This window comes from Cyprinodon variegatus, unplaced genomic scaffold (assembly GCF_000732505.1).
Source record: "Cyprinodon variegatus isolate N-32 unplaced genomic scaffold, C_variegatus-1.0 Scaffold391, whole genome shotgun sequence".
NCBI classification, from domain to species: Eukaryota; Metazoa; Chordata; class Actinopteri; order Cyprinodontiformes; family Cyprinodontidae; genus Cyprinodon; species Cyprinodon variegatus.
Window position 1 is genome coordinate 283,878 of NW_015150844.1, and position 25,164 is coordinate 309,041.

A 25,164-nucleotide genomic window follows, 5' to 3' on the forward strand; every position below is an offset into this window, starting at 1 on the left:
TAATGGTTTTGTCTTAAATCTTGGAATAAAGATTATCAGCATTTTTTTTTCTGAACTCATTTAAACTAGCAGCACTGATAACTGTCACAACAGACAAATTAATATATCACTTGACCCCTCTGACAACAGGGAGTAGGATCTATGATCACAAAAAGCACATCGTATCTCGAAGGCTATGGGTCGATTCGCATTGATCCATTTAGAATAGTTGGAAGTAAGTACTGTGATGTTGCTTTGAGCGATATCAGACGACCGTGTACCGCTGACTGGTTAAGTGACATTGTCACAGATCAGCTTGTTTAATGTTGAATAACTTTAATCATTTTAAACTGGGCTTCTTGTGCATGTAAACACTATTACAGCTAGCTAGCAGGAAGTAATGTTTGTCTACATTTAAATGTGGTATGGCTTGTTTCTTTCCATTTAATACCACATGGCTTCCATCTCTTCCCATTCAAAAAACAGGAAACTAATTTCCTTTGTTAAATTGTCCATAAATAAAAGAGTAGCCTTAATTCCGGTGGCATGGGCAATGCAAAAACAATATTTTCATCTTTGAGCGTTTGTGTTGCTATAGTCATCTGCGCACTCACAGTTGCTGTTGCATGGGTGGTTTCGATTGAACCTGGGACATGAACATGCAGTGAAAGTGAAATTTACTGCGTTTGTGTTTACGGATGCCCTCCAGTTTCATAGATTGACAGCCAGTGACAAATGAATCATGTCTGTTCTCTTTTGCATATTTGCTGCACACTGGACAGCTCATTAGCTTAGTATTATCTTGAAGATCCCAAAGTATCTACATTATTTTAAGGTGTGAGGTGTAAAACTAACACAGCCTTTTGAATAAATAACTTCTACCTATATTAAACAATGAAGTCGGTTGTGTCATGGTATGTGACAGCTTTGCTGCCTCTGGATCTGGAACATTTGCTGTAAATAATGAAATCTTTTTTCTACCAGAAAATGCAGCTGCTGGTTTGTGCCTTATGTAGCCCCCTTGGTTTATGCAGCATGACAATGATCCAAAAAAACAGAAACAAATCCACCTTAAAAAAAAAAATAAATAAAGTCTTTAAGCATGCAAAATACTTTAATATATATCTTTTTTGATTATCTTCAATAAAGGCTTGAACTTAGTTGAGATGCTGTGTTATGGCCTTAAATATGCATTCACTGTGTTTGTCAGTGTCTGATATCAAAAATGCTTAATGATCAGAAACTTTAATGAACCAATCCTCTCCGGACTCTCTGGTTCAAACACACTCTGCCTTTTCTCTTCAGATCAGCCGCTTATGGAAAGCGAGGACATCAGGATTGTCCAGGAGGGCGGCCGTCATTCTCTCATTATTTCCCACGTGACCAACGACGACGAGGGTTTCTACACCATCAGAGCTCGAAACAGTCATGGAGAAGCCGAGAACTCTGCTGAACTCTATATACAAGAACCACGGCCAGCCATCTCCTCTCAGATGTAAGAGGATGGTAATTGCCTCGAACTCATAATGTCTTTTAACTGAAAATATTTTCATTGAAATGTTTTTCCTTCTTCCTTTCAGGGCCAAACTAGAGAAGATGCCATCCATCCCAGAGGAGCCAGAGGTCCCAGAGAACGAATTGGAGCGCTTCACTATGCCCGACTTCATCAAACCTCTCTACGACCTGGATGTGATTGAGGGAAAAGAAGCTGTGCTGAAGTGCAAAGTGGCCGGTTTGCCATATCCTACCATCACCTGGTTCCATAACGGGAAGAGGATAGAGAGCACGGAGGATAGAAAGATGACGCAGTGTAGGCGGACCAACATGTGCATGATGCTCAAAGCTCCAATGCTCTGTTTTATATCCTTCAAAATGTTTTTGTTTCACCTACTTTTAATGCTGTCTGCGAGATAAAATCATTTTGGTGGGATTTCATGTGATAAAACATCTAAAAGCAGTATGTAACTATTTCCAACAGTTTTTTGCAGGTTAACCTTAAAAGCACGGCTTAAATTTGTATTTAAGCTCCTTTCATATCATTTTTAGTTTTTTTGCACATTTATAGAGGTAATTGTTCTTTGCAAAGTAACCAAATCTCAGTCAGATTGCATAAAGAGCTTTTCCATTGTGTCTTTAGCTGTATGTTTCAAGTGGCTGTCGTGCAGGAAGTTTTAAAAAAAGTCTTTAACTGGTTCTTCTCTATGAATATCCTGCATTTAGCTCCATCCACCAAACTATCAAATAAGACCAGTATTTCTTCCTATCCTAAAGAAAAACATTCTCCCAACATGATGCTGACACCACCATGCTGTACTGTAGGGAAGTTGCGTCATAGCGATGAGCTGTGTTAAGATGCACATTAAGCAAAAGTTCCTATTTGGTTTCATCTGATTAGAGCCCCATCCTCATGTTTATGGCTCGTGGTGAACTGGAAACAGGACTTAGAGTGAGATGGGTGACTTCATCTTGGACTGCATTTGATTTGGAGGGGGTTGAATGTAAATGTATGCCACACTAATCAGATTTTCATTCGTATAAAGTGTCGAAACTTTACATATTTTCCTTTATTAGTTGTTTATTCCCATGGAATCCATTCAAATTGCCACCTGTTGGCAGAAATAACAACTACAAAGGAGCTTTGAATAGTTTTGAATGCCACTCAAAATAAAGTCTCCGTTTTGAGAAAACGAGAGCCACTTTATATGCAACCTACAGTTCTATTCCTGCAGAAACTGGACCCAATTTTCAGCCTCTCCTCATCCCAGTCTGTTCTTCCCTCTGCAGTCCGTGACGTTCACAGCCTGGTCATCCGCTCTGTGTGTCACGCTCATGGTGGAGTTTATAAGAGTGTGATCGCCAATAAAGTGGGAAAGGCCACCTGCTATGCACATCTCTATGTTACAGGTAATTATCTTTAGTTTTTCGTCTGACATCTCAGGAAATAATCAATATAATCTGGCTCTCTTGTCTTTATATTTTCATTACAAGCAGTCATATGTTTCTATGATCTATCAAAGTAGTCTTTATTCAATGTTTTCCTTGTTTTCTGAAGGTCAGTTCAGTCCTTAAACCACATCATGACACCATATTTTGCTGCAAATGCTTGAAACACACAAAAAACCATTAAATGATGCTCCGTGCCCCAAAAACCCCCTTTTAAGCAAATGACAACCATGTAAAAATTCCTTTGTTCAAAAGGAAATTATTTTAGGATATCTGAGTCATTATAGAGAACCTCACTGTATGATTAAAGATCCAGTTTTAAACTTGTTTTCTTTCTGTTTTGAAACATCATTGGTTCAGTTCTGTGGTTGTGGAGGTTAGGCTTAGAGACTCAATAAACCAAAAGTGTTCAGGTACTAGACTATAGGCTTAAGGACACAAAAAAAGGGCAACAAACATCCCGCTGAACTCTTTAGACTACCAGCTAGCTGCTGTCGTTATGCCGTTTATGAATAAATATATTTAAAATCTGTAAAATCATAGCCAATTAAACTTAATTCTGGTTCTAAAAATAAGGTATTTATAAAAAGTTTCCTTTAAAACATCAGAAAACCATGAAGGCAATTGATCCATGTGGACCATACCCCTGCAATGCAAAAAAAAATGAAATATAAATAGGCCTTTTTTTTTTTCTTAAAATAAGGAATTTTTTTTCTTGAGGTAAATGAGACACTGCCAATACACACATTTACTTTTAAAATAAGAAAAAAACGATTGCATTGTCTTATTTCAAGTGCATATTATCTAATTATCTTATCTTTAGAGTAAAAAACGAATTCCATTTGCAAATCATCTAATTTACCTACTCAAATTAGGGGAAAATACACTTAATTTAAGAATTTTTTTACTTACCGTATTTCTAGATTGTTTTTGCATTGTAGATCCACACAGGTTTCTTTTGTAGTAAGAATAAGTTTTAAAAAGTATACAATTTAAATTTTCACCGGATCTATAAAATATTCTTCATATACTTCCTCCAAATTAAATTTCCCTGTCCTACTTTCTGAAGCTCCACCATCAACCGCACCCTGTCTCATGTTTCAAAATCTGTTTTATTGAGTCTTAATTTTTAAAATCTTACCATGGTTTATTGATTGATTGACTTTATTGATCTGACAGTGGACAAATTTGCTGGAACTGGTGGAAATGTTTGTCATTGGTTTATAGTGTACTTTTGCCTTAAGGTATTTATTTTGCTCTAATGGTGGAGAAGACTAGGATTTTGACAGGTGGAATGCGTCGTCACCCTGTCTTCTTCCTGGAGCCATGCCCATTAAGTCTTGTCATTTGCAGATATTCTCCCTGATCCTCCTGATGGAATTCCAGTGATTGAGAACATCACTGGGAAAACCATCACTTTGAGCTGGAAGAAACCCAGAAGGTTGGACCCTTCCATTGGTATGTAGGAGACTGCTGGCCAATGAACACAGTGGTCTAACAGTCAACTTATGTACAGAAAAGGACGTTTAAGTGATGTCTATCTCACCTAGATCCCAGTTCCCTGATGTATGCCATCCAACAGCAAGCTCTGGGCTCCATCCAGTGGATTATAATCGCCTCTGGTCTAAAAGAGACAACCTACACCATCACCACCCTCTCTAAAGGTGTGCGCTATGCATTCAGGGTCCTGACCATAACGTCTAAAGCCTTTAGCAAACCCTCTCCGGCAACGGATCCGGTTCAGCTCCTGGACAGAGGTAGAGTCTAGACTTCCTGTTATCCAGTAATCCATCTGTGTTTGATACTGGAATAATAAATGCTTTATTTGGTTAATTTAAGGTCCACACCTTCAGGAAGCTCCAGTGATTATTGATAAACCAGACGTTGTGTATGCTATTGAAAACCAGTCAGTCACAATCTCCATCAATCTCAATCATGTCAACGCTGCCATCACCTGGAAAAGGTAGGACTTTTTAATGCTTCAATGCATTTCCTATTACAGCAAATTGAAACGTAGTTGTTCCGCATCCCAATACTACATTCCTTTAGATTATATAATAAATAGTCAGGGTCTGAGCTTCACTGCATTTACCTGTACAAATACGGTTGCAAATTTGTTAGCATGCTTGAAGCTCGTCTACAAATCAGGTGCAAATCCAATTGTACAGTAAAATAACGACAACCAGCAAATCTAAAGCTGGTTGCATATGCAAACTCATAAGCAATTATTTCTGCAGTCGTTTTGGCCACATAGGACCAATTGATTTAATGACAGATAATGGGGAGAGGGTGTCTGTGCATGTTAATATATATGGAGTGGTAGGAGTAAGAATATTAGAATGATATAAGCTGGAAAGAGGAAGCAAGGATGGTTGATGCAATCGCATGCAAAGAGTTTAAAAATAATTTGATCCAAAAAACAAATCATAAAAACCTCGCAATTTTATTCACACAATGTTGAATTTGAATACTGTTGTGTGTTTATAAAACATCAAAAATTAGGTGATTGGCTGCAGAAAAACCATGATCCTTTAATTTTTTATCTGGTAATGATAAATGATGATTGGCCTATTTTGGTTTACAGTATTTAAGTTGAGTCAGGAGTTGGTGAAAGTAAGTCCAGTTGCTTAAAGTAAAAGTCATGTCGCTTCAGAGCAGTGGCACCACCAGGGGCTAGTCAGGGGTGGCCACCTTGTGCAATTCCCTGGCTACCGTACTGGCCACCCCACTCACCAGTGTTAATTGTAGTAGCATCAGTTTAGCATTTCTTCCCATTATGCACAGCCAGCGACTTAACATTAATAATCACACAATAAACCAAGACATCAGTAGGTGTTTCCTTAAGTCTTTATGATTTCGACAGGCAGGTTTAACACAATAATAGATTAAAACCCTGAAATCATGGATTTAAGTTTCAGTGTGCCACCCCAAGATTTTTATTGGCCCCATCTGGCCACCTCTATGAAGCATTTCTGGAACTTTTCTGGACTTATTATGCCAAATTATTATTTAGGACAAGTCATAAGGGCAAACTCCCTTTTGTCAAATTTTTATACAGTTTCTATTTTTCTAATCCTTCTCTTCAAAATTATTGTTTTTTTCCCCGGTAGCTTTAAGGTTATGTGTGTGACTGACTAACTAATGTTAAATCATTATACTAGACTTTATAGATGATTACAAATGATAACAGATGATTACTGCTACAACTTCATGGCTTAGCACCTTAACTTTGCTTTACAGCCACTCCCATACTGCCCTTAGCTCAAACTATTTCCTCATTTAAAAAAAGTATAGTTTTCATCTGTTAACCACTCCACTCACATTCTTATTTGACCACCCGTAGCACAGCCACCCATTGCTCTGCATTTTTGTTTTTAAAAATTGTGCCTTTTGTTGACTTGGAAACATACCTGTGAAGTTTCTTCTGCCAGCTCCGTCCTGATTAAAACAATCTTGACTACAGGAAAGGTGTAACTCTGGCAAACAAGCCTGGAATGTATGAGATGGGGATGCCAGATGACGACCAGCATACACTCAAGCTGCTGAAAGTTAAGAGTTTGGATGTTGGTGAGATGAGCTTTGTGGCCACCAATGAGTTTGGAAGTGACAGCTGCAGCTTCAGGCTGGAAACGGCTGGTAGGAAAGATATTTCTTTGTTTGGCTCTAGAGCCCTCCGGTGATCTGTCAGATGAGCATACCCAGTCAGACCAGCATACCCATAGTCATAATGCGTTTATCTCTTTAGTTTATCACCTTTTATCCCTTCAGTTTTGTACAAACAATATGCTTTAAACTACCTAGATAGGCGTGTATCCCTTTAGTCATGTACAAAAAAACTATTTAATTACTTATTTTTTTGTGTTTTTTTAAGCCTATGGCGATCTCACTTTAAATAGTTTTTTTGGGACATAACTAACGGTATATTCGCCCATTGAGTAAGTTTAAAGTGTATTTTTTGGTGCAAAACTAAAGGAATAAACGCAAATCTGATGTCTTGCTCATGTGTATTGACTATGGGTATGCTGGTCTGATGGGGTATGCTGATCTGACAGAACACCGGCCTTCTGCATGATTCATAAGGCTGTGTTGGATGCTAAACTCTGTCCACAGCTCCACCAACATTTGAGACAATCATGGAAGACCTGGACGTTTGCACTGGGGAGACTCCTCGCTTTGCTGTGGTTGTGGAGGGTAAACCTGTCCCTGACATCCTCTGGTTTAAGGTTTGGACCCAATTTCATGTACTAAATTAACTTATAGAGAATACATCGCACCTCAATACAAGAACCTTAATCGTAGCTGAAATTGGTTTGCAACAGTATCATTGTTTTGTTTTTTTTTGGCTGACGATTTATAATCATTTATGGATCTATACTAAAAGCTAAAAGAAAGTTAAGACAAACAAAAGCTTCAGCTTGTAAAGTATTTGAAAGTTATTTAAAGCTCACCCAGAAAGATTCCAAATTATGAGCAGTCTTGAATAAGAAGGGATGCCATTGTAAAGTAGATTAAGAAAACAATAAATATACCCCAAAAGCTTACGTTTTATAATGAATGAGAATATTTTGGAAGGTCTAATTTCCAGTTTTTATGTCAATCAAGCTAAAGATTTGCGTAAAAAAATATTTAATTCAAGTAGGTAGATCTGTTCCTTATACCGGTATTATTATGGACAAACATAGAGTTTGACATTCATAATAGAACACTGTGAAAAGTAAACAAGATTACTGGAAAAGTGGCTGAGAACAAATCTTGAAGATATCTTTGCCACTCACAGCATCCTACACAGCCGTCGGTTTCCCCTGTAAAGATGTGTACAAAAGTCTTAAAATAAAGGGTTGTTATGGAGATTTTGCTGCAGTTCTCCACCAGCGGGATGTTTTTACCTCCATACCATCCTCCTCACTGCGTGGTGAAGATAAACCTCACATACAGCTTAGCTCCTCATGGTTTTACAAGGTGTCATCTTTTCTTTTCCTGACTTACCTAAACTTCGTGTGCTTTTGTCTTTTCCAATTTTATAACTAGCTAAGATAAGTTAGCTTTTATGTTTAAGTGCTACAAGATAAAGTAATGAATCACATTTTAAAAGTGCTAAATACTCTAAGGTCAGGTATATAACTGAAATGTGCTTTAGTTGAATTTTACGTTAAAGGGGCTGTCACATGGAGTTAAATCAGAGACATCTTGCATTGACATCGAATGTGAGATTTGGCATTGAAAATTGAAAAACTGAAAAGATAAACACAGACATTTTGAATATTCGAAGATAAAAAAGTCAAACATTAAAAGTAAAATTCAACATTTTTTTCAAAGAGAGATGATGCAGTGTCACTGAGTTTCTTCAGCTACGATGTAACTACAAGCTGGGACTGTTTTTGCATTGGGGGCGGGGCTAAGCTAAGTTGTTATTATCTTTTGGCTGTATAAAGCCGGGCATACACTATGATTTTCTGCCCTTTTCGGCGCGATTCTCGAGTCATGCAAGAATTTTTCGATTGTGCCAACTTTCAGCCTGATCATGCGTCATGTAGTATACACGTGATATTGAGGGACGATCAGCCTTTCATGACTACCTCCCGAACAGGAATCGTGACATAGGGAGAAAATTAAACAACTTGCTCTCAGATGAAAACACAGAAGCATTGTGGGGGTGCGAGTGAAATTAAGTTATTTCTGTAAAATTGACAGACCATAGTACTGTACTTACGTTTGCTCAGCCATGTCTCCGTCCAGATACCTCGCCACCTTTTCTTTTTAGGGCTTTCAGCACACAAAATTAAGACACTTTATAAACCTGTTTGTGAAATGTTTAGCAGATTATACTGCCACAATAAAAGATAAAGCTTTGCCTTATTAAAATGATAGAGCTGAGATTTATTATGGACAGCATTATCTGAATTTAATATACAGCAAAACTTATATTGATAAATAAGTATATAAGCTTACAAAACTACTTGTATAACAATTTACTTAGGATTTTGGTAAAAATAAGTATTTTTCATTTCAGGGGGACACCCTGCTGTCAGAGAGCAGTCACTACACCTTTGTCTATGATGATAATGAATGCTCCCTGGTGGTCCTAAATGCTCATCCTGAAGACTCTGGGGTGTACACCTGCACCGCCCGAAACCTGGCAGGATCTGTGTCCTGTAAAGCTGAGCTCACTGTTCATGAGGGTAACGTCTGAAACATAAAACCATTTTAAAAAACGGCTTACAGCAGTCAGCAGTGTTACTTTCAGTCAACTGAAAATTATTTACTGGGATTGTTTTATTTTTTTCCTGTTGGACTGTGCAGCTAAGAGGGAGGAATCCATGGATGATGAAGGGAGTTACATGCGGAAGATGCGCAGATTGACTGATTATTATGACATCTTTAAGGAAATTGGAAGGTAAAGAGAGCTATTTAAACCATATGTCTGTATTTGGGATAGTCATTTTAAAGTGTAGCTGGAGACACATTCTCTGCTGCTTTCTTTACCCACAGGGGTGCATTTTCCTACATCAAACGAGTGAAGGAAAAGGCAACCAAAACAGAGTACGCTGCAAAATTCATCTCCAGTCGAGCCAAGAAGAAAGACTCTGCTCTGAGAGAAATGAGACTGCTCTCCAAGCTGGACCATGAGAGGGTTCTGTATTTCCATGATGCGTTTGAGAAGAAGAACACGGTCATCATCATCACAGCGATGTATCCTTACTAAGAAGCCAAAATACACTAAATTCAAAACTTATTTAACATGAGTTAGGTCTACAGTCTGAAAAAGGGCAGTGATATCCTTAATTCATGCTTAAAGATGCCAGGAGGAGCTTCTGGACAGATTCATCAGAAAATCTACAATCCTGGAGTCTGACGTAAGTCCTGAGCTGGTTATTATACAGCAAATATTCACTATACTAGTTACTATATGGGTTTTAAAAAGCTTGTTAACCAGAGATTCAGTTTTTGTCCATTTGATCCACAGCTTGCTGCTAGTTCTGATAAGTTGCAGCAATGAAAAATGAAGTCTGATTTTGAAAGACCAGCAGCGCTGTTTGCAAGACGCAATCCGCACTAAATACTTAGTATCTCCTTAAAGGTGCCAGTGATAGAAACAATAAAAAGTGACCTCAGGAGAATATGAGTTTAACACTTTGTAAGGCAAGGCAAGGCAAGGCAAATTTATTTGTATAGCACAATTCAGTGCAAAGACAATGCAAAGTGCTTTACATGATTAAAATACAGGAAGATAAAACAGAATCAAAGCAAGTAGGAAAAAATAAAAAACATAAAATAAAATGTAGATAGATCTTCTTCAAGAGAACAATCACAACAGATTTAAATCCTTTTTTTTTTCATTTAGACTTAAATGCTTATTATAAATCAAGAGGATTTTATTAGATGGGGCTTCATTTGCAGATATTATAAAATATTCAGAACATTTACCTTTGGATGGGAGTTACAGTAAGATCAGAGTCCATATTCAATATGTGGCAAGCTTCCCATCTCTGGTATTTGTGTCAATTCAAGCAAAATATCCAAACTTATTACTCTTAAGTCAGATAAAAGTTTTCTTTTTAATACTGAAACGGATGCTGAAGCTAGATCTCAGGAAAAAAAACAAAAACTAGAAAGAGAAAATAAGCTCTTTTCAACTCTTAATGAATCAAGGCGCCAGATTTTTTTTTTCCAAATTAATGTTCTTTGACTTTCAATTCCTTTGTCTTGGTGCAACTTTCTTTCTGTCTTTGTCTTTGGTTTATGTCTTCTGTTGAGTTCCAGACATACCAAACATGGCATATGGTTACCTGCATACTTACTATTTACATTATTAGTATGTTTCATCAATGCGTTTGTGTAGAATGGGTGTATTTGATTGTAAGTTTTCCACATGGAGGCCTGAGTTTGTAAGTGGCACAGCCACATGCCGCCTACTGAAGTAGGTTATTAATCAGACACAGGAGCAGCAGCGGGTTGCAGACCAAAGAGGAGCAGAGTGAGAAGCAGGGCAACCCTCTCTCCCTGGCCAATGCACCCACCACCTCCACCCTGCAAGATAATTATGTAATGAATTGTTGCTTTTTCTGTTCAACAGGTGCGATCATGCATTCGACAGATACTGGAGGGCTTAGACTACCTTCATCATCTGAACATCATTCACCTTGATATAAAGGTAGATTCTGTTGATATTTGTCTTTTCCTCTGTTTCAAGTTCTCATAAAATATCATCAATAATTTCACAGATTTCTTTCATAGATTAATACTTCTTTCAGAGTATCATCATTTTGTTGGTTTATTTTATTTCTAGCCTGATAACATCCTCATGGCAGATCTCCAAAGTGATCAGATTCGTTTATGTGATTTTGGAAACGCTCTGGAGGTCACGCCTGATGAGGCTCAGTATTGCAAATATGGCACACCCGAATTTGTCGCTCCAGAAATCGTCAACCAAACACCTGTTTCGAAAGCTACTGACATATGGTAGAGGTTCTTACTTGTTAAACATTTCATAATAAATCCTTAATGCTCTTAAAAAAAACTCACTTTACGTTTTTTTTTTTTGTTTTTTTTTTTGTTTTTTGTTTTTTAGGCCTATAGGTGTTATAACCTACCTGTGGTAAGTAAATCCTAAATCAGGCTTAAATTTCAGCATTCTTTCTCATATGCAACACCCGGATTTTCAAATGATTTTGTTAACTTCCTTTATTATCAGCTTGACAGGAATCTCCCCGTTTGCCGGGGAGAGCGACCGCAGCTCTTTGCTGAACATCAGGAACTATAATGTGGCTTTTGAGGAGAACATGTTTGCTGATCTTTGTCGAGAGGCTAAAGGCTTCATCATCAAGCTGTTGGTAACAGACAGACTGTGAGTAACGCTATTAAGTTTTAATCTCAAAGCATATATGGTGCATTCCTGAATCACTTTTCTGAACTGAGAAAATTGATAAAGATGAGGAATTTGTGTTGCATAATAAAAAAATAATCTTGAACATTGGAACTTGATTTTGTTGGTAAATGATGGAAACGTTGGAAAAATAAGTAGCATATATGATATGTATATGCACATCAGATGAATTGAAATAAATGTATTTGATCAAATTCAACATTGAATAAAAAAGTTTCAAACAGATAATACGGATTGATAATAAAAAAAAAACACAATGAGATTATTATAAATGACATGAAAAATTATTTTCATATCCGAAATCAATAAAAATTAATAATTTATCTCTTTCCAGCTAGATGCTTATCTAAATTTGTATAGAGAAACTGTATAGTTGTGTTTTATAAGAGGTTGTTCATAGCTTTTAGTAAAACATCAACTTCTAAAACTACAGTTCAAATAACAGCATGATGGTTTTACCTATGAATGTAGACCTGATACACATAAAAAGTTTTGGTTTATATGCTTAGGGATACAGTTTGATATGGTTTGAGTTCGAGCTAACTGAGAGTCGGTGGGGATGAATAAACCCAACAGGATTTTCTGTAAGAGGGCTTGTGTAGCTCTGAGCCAGAAAGACCCCATGTCTATTTTAGTCGCACTACACAGCAATTCAGCATTTTCATGGGTCTCACAGGAAGGGACGGTTAAATAAATCGCATGCAAAATTAATCCAAGTTGAATACTTTTTTTTGTTTTCCATAGTTCAGAGTCCTGTAATTTTTTTCTGTAATTAATCTTTTGCAGAACACAATAATACTATCTCTACAAACAAACATGAAGAAACTTAAACATAATCTTAGGCTCAGAAAAAGAATTTAAGTTAGCAAGGAAACTCAAAAATTGTACTTAACTTTGCATAATTTGTTTTTAGGAGACCAGATACACAGGAATGTCTCAGACACCCATGGTTCAAGGTAAGCACAAGTACATAATCTGTCTTTAAGCTCCAGGTGACTGTATAAAGCCTTAGCCATTTCTAGATATTTACTGTAAAATGTAATGTTGCGATGTACAGATACTAAGCAAGGGAAACACCATCAGTACAGAGGGCCTGAAGAAGTTTGCTTCTCGTCGAAAATGGCAGGTGAGGGAGGTATTTCTTTGTTATAATGCATTTCCTACAAAAAATATTTTGATGTTCTAACGCTGTGTTGATTACTTTTTAGCGTTCTATTATCAGCTATAAATCAAAAATGGTCATGAGATCCATACCAGAGTTGTTGAATGATTCCTCGAACCACACCTCCATTGCAGTTCCAAGGCACCAGAAAGAGGGCTCGCCTCTGCCATCTTCATCCTCTGATTCAGATGAAGATATTGATGAACTTCCTTTTATTCCGATGCCACTTAACATGGACTTCTCTGGATCAAGAATGTCGCTGAATGACATTCAGACCAATGAACAGGAAACAGGAAAGGAGAATAAAAAAAGTCAGTGGTCTGGATCACCTTCTGATAGCCAGCAGGCAATGGAGTTTTACTCTCAGGAGCAGGAAACATTAAGAAGTGAGGCAGGAGGGAAAGGCCATCTTCGAAAACGCTCTACTGAAGACAGTGACAAAGGTTTTTCAGAAGAGTCACCTGCTGAATTGATCCGGAAATCAGAACTATCAAGAAAACCCCTTAAAAGAGGATCAAGCATGGAGTCTGACAAGGTAGAAGGAGGCCGGAAAAGAGGGGAACTACGGCGGGGTGGTTCAGCTGATAGCGCTCTGCTGCTACGGATTACTCCAGAAGAAGGAGCTGCGGTAGAAAATGCTGAAGAAGGACGGAGAGTTTTAAAGAAAGCTGTCTCCATGGAACTACCAAGGAGGAGCACCAGCCCTGGAACTGCAAAGATGAGTCAAGAAGACTATGCTCTTAAATTGGAGCTAATGAGACAAAGACTGCTTCGTGGTGGTTCTGTAGACAACAAGATGAGTGGTCTGAGAGGACCTCTTTTGGAGACATTAGGGATGGGCGATGAAAAGCGAGCAACACCATCAGATCGCTACTCTCGCAATGTTCGTCTTGGCCCACCTCCACTAACTAGAGCTGCATCGAGTGACTTTGCAAGGGACGAAGTTCCAAAAACTAAAGTTTTACGTAAAAGCACTTCTTTTAGTCAGGGCGATTCAGAACCCATACCTTTACATCGCAGATCAGGAGCCCCTCTGGAGATCCCTGTTGCACAAATAGAAGAACGGCGGCTAAAAGAAGCTATTTCCATGTCAGCTCTGACAGAGCAAACAAAGTTAGACTCACGTCCAGAGACTCCAAGGGAATCTTCTCCAAAACCACATACTCCAGAGCCTGCTATACCAGAAAAGCAATCCAAAGCAGAGAGTCAGGATTCCCTTATGGAAAAAGAGATCAGAACAGATGATAGCATTAGTGAAAAGATGGATGGACTGACTGCAGACATAAATTTTGATGAAAGGTCAAGCACAAGTGGATTCTCAGAGAAGGACATGAGTATTTCAGAGGAACCATTGATTGAAACAGAAAATGTGGGCCAGACAATTTCCACAACTCCTGATATGGTCCAAAGCTCTGGAGCAGAAGAGAAAGTGTTAGAGGAGAAAGAAGAACAAAGAAAGGTGCATGAAGAAAAGCAAGAATTTGCAAAAGAAGATGAAAAAAGACTTGACCACACAGCTGAGTTGTTTAAAGAAGATGTAGAAAAGACAAGTACCCCAAAAAAGTCTTCTGAGATGATCATAAGCACAAATTCCGTTATGATGAAACCAACAAAAAATATTAACCAGCCCCCAGTTGATGTCACTTCCACATATATAACACCCACACTTCCTGCCCGAGTTGTTCTTCCAGATGGAAGAATGTCAGCTTATGCCAGTATAATGCAGACCATCGTAGTGCCTACCCTTCAGCCTCTCAACCCATCACCCCTAGCCCCTTCTACTCCAGTTGTTGTTCCAGCAACTACTTCAGCCTCAGCTACATCTCAGGCATCTTCACTACAGATCACATCATCCAGCTTACCTGGCTCACAGAAGCCAATCATGTCAACCACTGAGCACCCTGCAGTCTACTCTAGAGTAGCATCACCAGAAATGATCACCAAAGAACCTAGCCCACCAAAGTCCTTTACACAAACATCATCACAGCAAGAGCTATCAGCTGGAGCTGACTTAGAAGATATGACCTCTGAAGAGGTCTTCGAGACCCGCTTTAAAAAACGCGAATCTTCCCTTTCAAGGGGTCTGAAATTTCTATCAAGATCAAAGAATGAAGATTCATTACCAACAATCCAAGCTACAACAGAGACATCCGAGGAGATATACAGACCTGGGCCAGTTGGTGCTCCATTACAGTTGGCCTCAAGGAGACTTGAAGAAAAGTCTAAATCGGTCCAGGACCTTCGTGAAGCTCAAAAAGATCAAGGCTTCATGAGAAGACTCTCTATGCGCTTGAAGAGAACTCCGTCGACAGAGCGCACTGATGAATTATTGAAAGAAGATGATACCACTGGTTCAAGACGTCGGCTCTCTTGGACTCTGGGCAGACGGGGTTCTCAGGAAAAGAAAGAGGTAGAGATGACAAAGATGGATGGAGAAAGTGATAAACCAGTGGAAGAAAGGGAAGTAAAGAAACCTAATGAATCACCAGTGTTGGCAATGCGGAGGAAGATTGAATCAACTGTGGCAGGGATTTCCACAAGAATTCGTAGTTACTCAGAAGAGAGACGGGCCTCAGAAGATAAGGAATCAAAAAGAACGCCAATTCTTTCAATGCTTCGTCGGTCAACATCAGAGAGTCGTGCTATGAAGACTGGTACTGTTCCTCAAAACCAGCTGTTGACTCAGGCCAGTAATGGGGCCTCATCAGAGTCACTTGACTCAATGTCGAGCCTAAAATCCGAAACATCAAAGGGTATGGGACACCTAGTTATCTTCTTGATTTATCATATTTGGTATAATTCAATCAAAGCTAATCTATCCTGTTCTTTTTGTAATTCTTTTATGTAAAGGTATTGAGGTTGAGCGGAGATCAAGATGGGATAGGTGGGGCTTGACAAGAGGGAGACGAGACAAAACAGTATCTCAGCCTGACATACCGACTGCAATCTCTCGAGACAATAGTTCCTTACGTTCACGCCAGTACTCCAAATTAGCTTCTGGTAAGATGTTGGTGCTGTGTCCTACTGTAGTTGTAAGTATTTATATAAAAAAAGAAAACTCTAGGCTTAAAGATAAGTACAAAATAGAAACTTCCTTCCATTTCCTTCTTTTTTTTTTCCAAATTTCTATTTATTAAAATATTCGCTCCTAAAATCACATCCCCAAAGCACATACAAAGGGAAACGAAAACAAAAGATGTATAGGACAGCTGACAGTGGTTGTGATGGTTGATTCAAGATGTAACCCAATCAAAGCTAGCACCCTTTGTGCCAGCTTACATATATTCATGTATATATATATATATATATATATATATACAACACTAGATACCATATCAGGGAATTTTGTGTTCTGTTGGTTGGACAGTAGAGCATTCACCTTATTTAAAGGGTGCAAAATCCCAGATTTGACACTAATTGGTCCCTTAGCAAGACTCTTGCCCCCTGAATGAGTAATGCAAATAGATTCTGTCTGTTCCCTAAGGTATGGTGATAAATCAAGAGGACAAATTTTCATAATTATGAAAAATGAAGAGATTTATAATACTTGGAGGACCACACTCAAAAATGTTGATGCAGCAGAGGAAGAACCATGTTTAAAGTACCATGTTCTTCTTACATGCCTTAGGGCAAAACAATTGATATTAGGGAGCAGGTTTGATGAACTGTCTTTAGATTTATTGTTGTTTGGATATTGCTATCTGAAGAGTAGGAGCTATTCTCTGACAACTGTGGAAAAACAAAACTGCACTCCATGTTTCTTTCTGATAATTAATATTCATCTTTTTAGGCAGTTTTGATCAATAGTTTTCCATGCGTCGCCATTGTCATCCAAATTCAGTGGGGCAAAGACATGCAAATAAATAGGGTTCATAATAAAAGGGGCTTTTAATAGTGTGATGGCTGCCATTAATGTCTTGAAAAGAGTGTATATATACTTTGCATGTCTGAAAACAATTTCAAAAAAATTTTTTTTTGCTTTTAGATGGAAGTTTAAGGCCCCGTCCACACGAAGTCAAAACGAACACGAAACGCTGATATTTTCCAAAACGTTTGCCGTAAAGACGGAGACGTAAAATAAATGTGAGCGTCCACACGAATGCATGAAAACGCTGCAAAATGTATGCAAGGCCTGTAAGTGGCGCTGTGGTGCCAAAGCAAAAATAAGCGACGAAATGTTGGGCATGGCACTAATATTTATACATGGTTGCCCTGCGGGTCCATTTTCGTGGTTAAGTCAAACTCAGGTGCTGAACTATGTCGTCGATATTGCTCTGTTCTTCCTGGAGATATTCCAGAAGAAGAAGATTCTGTTGTAAGCCCGACAGCAGGGTGAGTAGCATTAGCAGCAACGGCGCCATTGTTGTTGTGATGTGTCGCGCATGCGTGTTTGGAGGCGACGCTATGACGCATGCGTGTAAAAAAAAAATATGCGGTTAGAGCGTAAAGATGGAAACGCGAAAACGGCGTTTCGAAATCTTCCCACTCTGAAGGCTGAATAAAAAAAAGATCGTTTACAGACCCCCGAAACGCCGGCTTCGTGTGGATGAGAGGCTGGTTTGGTGAAAAACTTGTGCATTTAGGCCAGGGTTCGTCTTCGTGTGGACGGGGCCTTAATTTTGCTTCTAATAAAGGTAATTTTTCAAAGTAATTTTTCAATCGAGGTTGTGTTTAAATTTGGTCTTTCCTTCTGTACCAGATTTTCCTCCTGTGTTCCATATAAAGCTCAGAGATCATGTCCTTTTGGAGGGTGACCCAGTAACCCTCAGCTGTCTGCCTGCTGGAAGTCCCCACCCACACATCACCTGGTTAAAAGGTAAGGCTAAAAATGTTCACTAATAAACCATGAGTAGACGTTGTGATTATTTAAAAATCTATTCAAATGTATTCTATATAGCATTTTCAGAAACTCCCATTGAGGTCTTGTGTCCAAGTAGACTTGTGTTGCAATGTAACAGATATTCTCATTTTGATATGTTTATACTCATGCACATTTTTTTTCTCAGACAAGAAGCCTTTAGAGATCGATGGAAGAATGAATATGATTTCCTGCCCCGATGGCCGACAGCTGCTGATGATCATGCAAACCACCAAAAAAGATGCTGGGGTGTATGAATGTGTTGCTACAAACCCCCTGGCCTCTGTATCCAGCTCTTGCACCATCTCGCTTGCTTGTAAGAACAATAGATTTATTGGAATGCAAAACATTTTTATGAAATACCTCTATTCTAAATATGAACTAAAAATATTGATAATAATTAAATGATTATGTATGTTGTATAGGCCTGCCAAATCGTCCTGGGACCCCAGAGATTCCTCAGAAATATAACAACACTGCTTTGGTGGTGTGGCGACCCTCTGACACCATGGCCCCTTGCACATACTCTCTAGAGAGAAGAACAGAAGGTTTTATGGCTTACATAATCAACAGTTTAAAGCTTATTTTACCTTGATGAATTCAGCAAATCCATAGACAGAAAACCCTGTCAATGTGAATGTTATGTTAGGAAAATGTTGTAAGATTTACTCTTGCAGTTTACAGAGAAAAAACTATCTGAGAAGACTACACCCTCTTGGTGCCAAACTAAAATAATTTTTCTACAAATACTAGTAGTTAGCAACTTTGTTACGTACAACTCTTTTTTTCTAAAGAAAATGTTTGGTCTTTATTAAAGTTATCTTTCTGGTTCCTCTGGTATTTTCTTAGGTGACAGTAACTGGCTGATAGTGGCAACTGGAGTGGCAGATTGCTATTACAATGTCACGGACCTGCAAGCAGGGGCCTCCTTCAGGTTCAGGGTGGCTTGTGTCAACAAAGCTGGTCAGGGCCCCTACAGCAACCTGTCAGAGGTTGTGACTCTGGATACCACAGGTATGTTACTTTATCAGTGTATTTTAATGTATTTTTATGATATATAGGTTTCTGAGGTCCATCTTCCTATTATCTTTAGTAGAACCAGCAAAAACCAGTGCTTCTGTAGTTGTTAAGACTGTTCCTGCCACAAGTCCTCCACCACCTATGGTGATGATGTCATCCATGAAAGTGCCTCCCATCAAACCAGCTCCCAGTAAATCCACAACTGTAACTTCAGTGTCAGCTCCTGTTTCGTCAGTGGCTAAGTCTCCATCTCCTGTAACTATCAAGCCAGTTGAGGTCAGTCCTGGACATACTGCAGGAACTGTGCCCACCAGCTCACCCTCTGCTGAACAAGCTCCAGTGCTTACAACAGTCGCGCAAGTCACATCACCAAAAGCAAAAACCTCGATCAGTATCAGCATGAGCAAACCCCAGGCAAAGCTTACATCTCCACCTGTGGTTCCACCCAAACCTCAGAGTCCTGTAGTTGGACCCCCCACCATGACCATCAAACCACCCTCTCCTGTTTCAACCGCTGCTTCTCAGATTGGGAAGCCTATTTCCTCTGTGCCACTGTATGTTCCAGCAGCAACAGCTCGTTCCACCCCAACTTCTCAAGCTGCTTCAACTCCAACAACTACAGCACATTCAGTCACTTCTGTGACAATGTCCCCACCGGTTGTGATAGTGCAGAGCCTCACACCAGTTCTACAGAGAGGGGACAGCTTAAGTACCCCTACTGGGCGGATCACCCCATCCGGACGTCTCACACCTTCTGGACGCAGGACACCACTGGGAAAGCCAGTGGAGGGATCTTTACGCCAGGGAGTTCCACAGAAACCGTATACCTTTATGGATGAGAAAGCAAGGTAAGACCATGTCATGGTGTGTGAAACTATGCTGGCAAACGTTCACTGAACATTGTTGAACCATTTCAGTGCTGTCTTTCTGGTTCTAATGAGATTTATTTCTTCAACAGGGGTCGGTTTGGTGTGATCCGGGAGTGTCGTGAAAATGCCACAGGCAACCTCTTCATGGCAAAGATTGTTCCTTATGAGGCAGACACCAAGCAGGCAGTGCTTCAGGAGTATGATATCCTTAAATCTCTTCACCATGACAGGATTATGGCTCTACACGAGGCCTATGTTACACCACGCTACCTGGTGCTCATTTCCGAGTACTGCAGTGGGAGGGAGTTGCTCTACAGCCTCATAGAAAGGTCAGTGACTAGCTCCATGTCAAACCTAGAGTAAAGTCTTTCTACCCAGAATGCTTTAATGAGTTGTATTTTTGTTATTCTCAGGTTCCGTTACTCTGAGGATGATGTGGTAACTTACATTGTGCAGATTCTTCAGGGTCTAGACTACCTACATGCTCGCCGCATCCTGCACCTGGATATCAAACCAGATAACATCATAGTGACGCACATGAACCTCGTCAAGATAATTGACTTTGGAAGTGCTCAAATGTACAACCCTCTCTTTCTTAAGCAGTTCAGCCCTCCAATTGGAACACTGGAATACATGTGTAAGTGTTTACTCAAAGTCTAGTCCATAGCTATGATTAGCAGAGAAACAGGACTTTGCACTAAAAAAACAGGCCCAGCTTTATCATCTATAATCTAAGGTTACAGGTAAACAGGACTAGACTAAATGAAGCCACAATAACGAGAAATAGAACAGAGAATGTAAAGTTAGGGGTTTGACTGTGGAACACTATAGAATTGGAGAAATCAAATGAAAAGTGGTCCCTATGTTCTCCAGCATCCTAAGCCCATAGCAGCAGAAGTATAGAAATAGCTCAGGTTAACCTGAGCCACTCTAACTATAAGCTTTATTAGACGGGAACATTTTAAGCCTAAACTTAAAAGTTTAAAGGTTTAAACTTTAAGGAGAGAAACGTCACTGGCACTTAAAGACTAGTATTTTATTTATTTATTTTTTTTCAATACACACCCTTACAAATGCCGGACATGTAAAATAATATATATGGTAGTTTCCATTAGTCAATTAATGAGGGATTGATCTGGGTTGTAATTTCTGGATTTGCAATTTGTTGTCTCCACCGCCATTAAGATAGCTTTAATTTTTACAACTTTCTTACCTTAGTAGACAGTAAATCAAAACAAAAGGCATTTGCAGTCATAGGGAAATGTAATTTTTCCTTTTTCCCATTCACGTGCGCAACACTGCTATCAAATATCTGTAAAAACTCTGCAGCTGGACTATACTCCTTTTAGCTAATACCCCGATTTGGAATCATGGACAGGAAAATATATAGACAGAAGATTAAATCAAATTAAGATCTTTGAGACACATTTAAAAAACCTTGAGGTCTGTAATACAAGATAACCTTAAGAAGTTTGGCTTCTTTTAAACAAATGATGGTATAAGAAAAGTATGTTTACAGGTGCTAGTATCTACTTAAATAACTATACAGGTGTTGTGTTTAAGAATATATTTAATTTAATTTTGTTATTTAGGAGGGACAGTGCATAATGAACCGCTACAATGTAAATATGCCAGATTGTGCCACAAGTGCTCATTTACATCCCTACGCAGGTGACCAAGAAAATAACAATAGACAGAAAGACCAAGTGATATATATGTGTATATAATCGCAAGCATGCACGTACACAAACGCACATACACACACACAGAAATTGACATTGTGAGGACAGCATAGGGACTCCACAGGTTTGGTTTTCCTTCACCTGATCTCTCAGTTGTGATTTGAATATGTTTTATTAGTCTGAGTTTTTTAAGTTGAGTGGTTAATTAAAGATAATAAAAGTGATTCCTTCTATTTCTTCTGCTTGCAGCTCCAGAGATGTTGAAAGGAGATGTTGTGGGTCCTCCAGCAGACATCTGGAGCGTGGGTGTCCTGACTTTTATCATGTGAGTACTGCTTTTTTAGCTTCCTCCTATCAAACTGTGTATAAACAGAAACCTATTTCTTAAACACAATGCAATATTATGATTGGAATAGTTTTCTGTATTAGAATTGTCTAAATTTCCAGCCCTTCTGTGTGGGGAAGATTTTTGTCATGGCCAAGTACAGAATATTGTCACACAGTGATTCATTGTATTCATCATTGTTTTCCAGGTTGAGTGGCAGGTCGCCTTTCATGGAAAACGATCCTCAGGAGACTGAAGCCAGGACCCTGGCAGCCAAGTTTGATCTGTCTAAACTTTATCAGAATGTGTCACAAAGTGCCTCCTTGTTCCTAAAAAAGATCCTGTGTAGCTACCCTTGGTAAGCTTAAGACAATTTATTATCTTCAGGAGAAAATAGCTACTTCAACGTGCTGCCTATAAAATTTTCAAACTCTAACAATGTGCGTGTTTTTTGCTTTGTTTTCTAACCAGGGCCCGTCCGTCAATCAAGGACTGTTTCAATAACTCCTGGCTTCAAGATGCCTACCTGATGCGCCTTCGCAGGCAGACTCTCACCTTTACAACAACTCGTCTCAAGGAATTCTTGTCCGACCAGCAGCGCCGGCGGCAGGAGGTGGCCACCAAGCACAAAGTCCTACTTCGGTCCTACCAGAGTTCCCCACAAACACCCAACAGCCCTACTAAGCCAACAGTGCCCACGTCAGCCTCTACACCTGTCACACAGTGAAGACTTCCAAATACCCACTGGCAGGACTTTACAGGTGGAGAGAGTCGATTTCAGAGTGAGGCAAGGCTTTCGACTGGAATCTGTTTATTGTCCTTTTCTCTCTGGTTCCAAACAAGAATCTAAGAAACTGCCTTCACAGCTAAGGGAACTTTGGGTCATGCTGAAAGAGGCGAATAACCACAGCATGAGCCTCATCAAACAGAAGAGGATGCTGTCTTTGAAACAAGTACCTCAAAGTTGCAACTTTTGAATTCATTTTAAATGAAACTCTTGTTTTCGTACCATTGCATCTACCTTGATGCAAGAATCACTCATCACAGAAAGTGTCACTGTAAATAAAACGGTGGTGTTTGGACTTATTGATATCTAAACTGGGTGAATTCCAAACTGAGGAGCGCATCTTCACAACAAAACCCACATTTAACCTATTGATGTCAAATTAATTAATACAATTCACTCTATAACAAAATCAAAGGCAGATTAAATAATTTCCATCAGGTCTGCTTTTTTCCCCCTAGTTTCACAGCAACCCGCTATGGTTAATTTTGTTCTGCAAAGGCTAAGATGGGCTACATGAGCTTGAATATAGCTGTAGCAACTCACGGAAGGTCAGGAATGTAGCAGTTAAAAAATTGGACTACTCTTCTTTTGATTTTTGTTTAATGTCCTGACTTTAGAAGTTAATACATGTGGCTTCCATACAAGGGCTATGAGGAAAGAATGATGCTCATCATACAGAGGAGCATATTGATAAGTGTCTAATTTTCGAAAGCTGGGAAATTTTCTATATGGTGTGGTAAGGTCATTAACTTTACTCTAAAAAAAAGAAACACATTTTCTTCCAGCAGGGATGTTAAAAGCACAAGTGTTTCCCTGCAGGCAGGTATGCAGGATAGCAATCTTTCTTTAGAGGCTTTATACTTCTTCACCAACATACAAGAAAATAAACACAACATATTTCTACACAAAGAATATAATCATTATGAACAAGATTTTTGGGGTGTATGAATTTTTTTCCTAGTCTCATTGAAATCTGGCTTTTGGTTGGTAAATATTAAGGTCTTAAACATTACAAATACTACAAAAGTACCAAAAAAATAAACTTTTCAGTACAGTAAAAAACTGCCTAAACAGTGCAATATAGCAAAAGAAAAACAAACGTTAGTTTTTAAACTATCACTTTTTTAACATGTCTCAGCAAGCTGTGTTACAGTGCTATCACTTGGAGCAGTTTTTGGGCCGTTTACAACATTGCTTTTATTATAATAATATACAGACCTGGAAGTGTTTGCTTTCTGTGAAGCAAAGGCTCATAGGTGTTACAATTATAAGTTTTTAGCTTTATGTAGCAGCTAGCTGCCCTGCAGAGCTGATACATACATATATATACAAATATACATAGATATACATATACATATATATATGTATATCAGCTCCTTGTATATATATATACTTTTTTTCCATCTTCAACCATTGTAATGATAAAACTAATCATAAATCCCATGGAGACTTGAGTGGTACAGTGCTATCACTTCGATCATGTGAAAAGTCATTTTCAGCTAGATTTCTTTTTAAGTTTTTTTCCATATGAACACTTTGGTTAGGATTGGCAAGCAGGAAAGGAAGTGTTCTTTTTTTAGCTTTAGCTTTTTTTTTTGTTAAGTTTCTATTGCTCTATTGCCACCTGCTTCTCATGCCTGCAGGGCTTCCAGGGATATGACCAGATGCTCATTGCCAGTTAATTTCAATGCTTGCAGTTAAAACCAAAATGACTTTTTAAATCAACATTTATTTTTTTTTATGTTTCTAAATGTTTGCTGAGACTGGCTTCAGTTAAGCTGAGAAGGGCTAGAAAAGTAGCATCATAAATTGGTCAAACATTTGACAGTCAGTTGCAGAGTGTTTTAGAAATTGACTTAAGCTCCTGGTGGAGCTAAGTGCCAGGATGTAAAATGGTAAAGCAGGATGTTGATGAGGAGTTCATTAGTTCTTGTTTTAGCTTTCTGTTTCATCTACCATCAGCTATGTGTTAAAAAAGGGCTCCTTTGATCCTTTGTTTTTTACAATGCAGTTTTGCTGATGACTTCTAAAATAGCTTACTCTAAACTATATGGAAGTACCAGATACAGAAGGCCTTAACTCAAAAAAAATATGTAACAAATAAATGTAGACTAACCTTTCACAGACTCACAGTTACAAATTCTCATCATTACACTGAGAATAAATTGATCTCTGATTTTTCCATCAGGCACTTTTTAAAGAAACTTAAGGAAGAGAACTTTGAGAAATCCCCATTAATTTGCTGCATCAACTTAAAAAGGTTGATGGTTAAGATATTTTCTAATTTACATATATTGGCATGAGATCTCTGGTTCTCTGGTTTATTTATTCTCTTTAGCCCCAGCTCTTCTTTGGTTTCATTGTAGTCATTTTTGTTTAGGTAGGAAACTTCAGCTTGAATGAGAAGAGGCATGCAAGTGCAATGCTGCATTAATCTAAAGTGTTGTGCAGTATAAAAACTCTATTCCTTGATGATTAAATAAAGATAATTATGTCTGTAAGCAACAACAGGGCTTTGCCACATTTTGTAGTATATTCTGCAGATATCTTGTTGTTGTTTCTCTTGATGGAAATTAGACCCAGAGGGTAAAGTTATGTAGTGTAAGAGTAACTTTTTTTATGTGGCTGCTTTGTTTGTGTGTGTGTGTTTTGGCT

The 25,164-nt window shown here is 38.7% G+C and overlaps 1 protein-coding gene across 3 annotated transcripts in view; it reads left to right on the forward strand.

Moving 5' to 3' along the window:
* The window catches only part of LOC107092716 (striated muscle preferentially expressed protein kinase-like), a 57,459-nt gene extending 32,960 nt beyond the window's left edge, over positions 1–24,499 (forward strand). For 2 of the 3 annotated variants that reach the window (XM_015387325.1, XM_015387327.1), the window contains exons 12-41: positions 1,285–1,474; positions 1,560–1,789; positions 2,764–2,883; positions 4,276–4,380; positions 4,473–4,679; positions 4,762–4,885; positions 6,386–6,558; positions 7,033–7,145; positions 8,933–9,101; positions 9,223–9,316; positions 9,412–9,612; positions 9,719–9,776; positions 10,997–11,074; positions 11,210–11,382; positions 11,492–11,518; positions 11,615–11,767; positions 12,720–12,762; positions 12,864–12,932; positions 13,015–15,721; positions 15,819–15,968; positions 17,668–17,784; positions 17,975–18,142; positions 18,252–18,374; positions 18,676–18,840; positions 18,920–19,694; positions 19,805–20,044; positions 20,129–20,352; positions 21,647–21,722; positions 21,931–22,080; positions 22,194–24,499. In XM_015387325.1, the coding sequence (XP_015242811.1) occupies positions 1,285–1,474; positions 1,560–1,789; positions 2,764–2,883; positions 4,276–4,380; positions 4,473–4,679; positions 4,762–4,885; positions 6,386–6,558; positions 7,033–7,145; positions 8,933–9,101; positions 9,223–9,316; positions 9,412–9,612; positions 9,719–9,776; positions 10,997–11,074; positions 11,210–11,382; positions 11,492–11,518; positions 11,615–11,767; positions 12,720–12,762; positions 12,864–12,932; positions 13,015–15,721; positions 15,819–15,968; positions 17,668–17,784; positions 17,975–18,142; positions 18,252–18,374; positions 18,676–18,840; positions 18,920–19,694; positions 19,805–20,044; positions 20,129–20,352; positions 21,647–21,722; positions 21,931–22,080; positions 22,194–22,449 (7,478 nt within the window). In that variant the 3' untranslated portion in view covers positions 22,450–24,499. The remainder of the gene's footprint in view (positions 1–1,284; positions 1,475–1,559; positions 1,790–2,763; positions 2,884–4,275; positions 4,381–4,472; positions 4,680–4,761; positions 4,886–6,385; positions 6,559–7,032; positions 7,146–8,932; positions 9,102–9,222; positions 9,317–9,411; positions 9,613–9,718; positions 9,777–10,996; positions 11,075–11,209; positions 11,383–11,491; positions 11,519–11,614; positions 11,768–12,719; positions 12,763–12,863; positions 12,933–13,014; positions 15,722–15,818; positions 15,969–17,667; positions 17,785–17,974; positions 18,143–18,251; positions 18,375–18,675; positions 18,841–18,919; positions 19,695–19,804; positions 20,045–20,128; positions 20,353–21,646; positions 21,723–21,930; positions 22,081–22,193) is intronic. The other variant, XM_015387326.1, reaches the window with a different exon arrangement.
* The last annotated feature ends 665 nt before the right edge of the window (positions 24,500–25,164 follow it).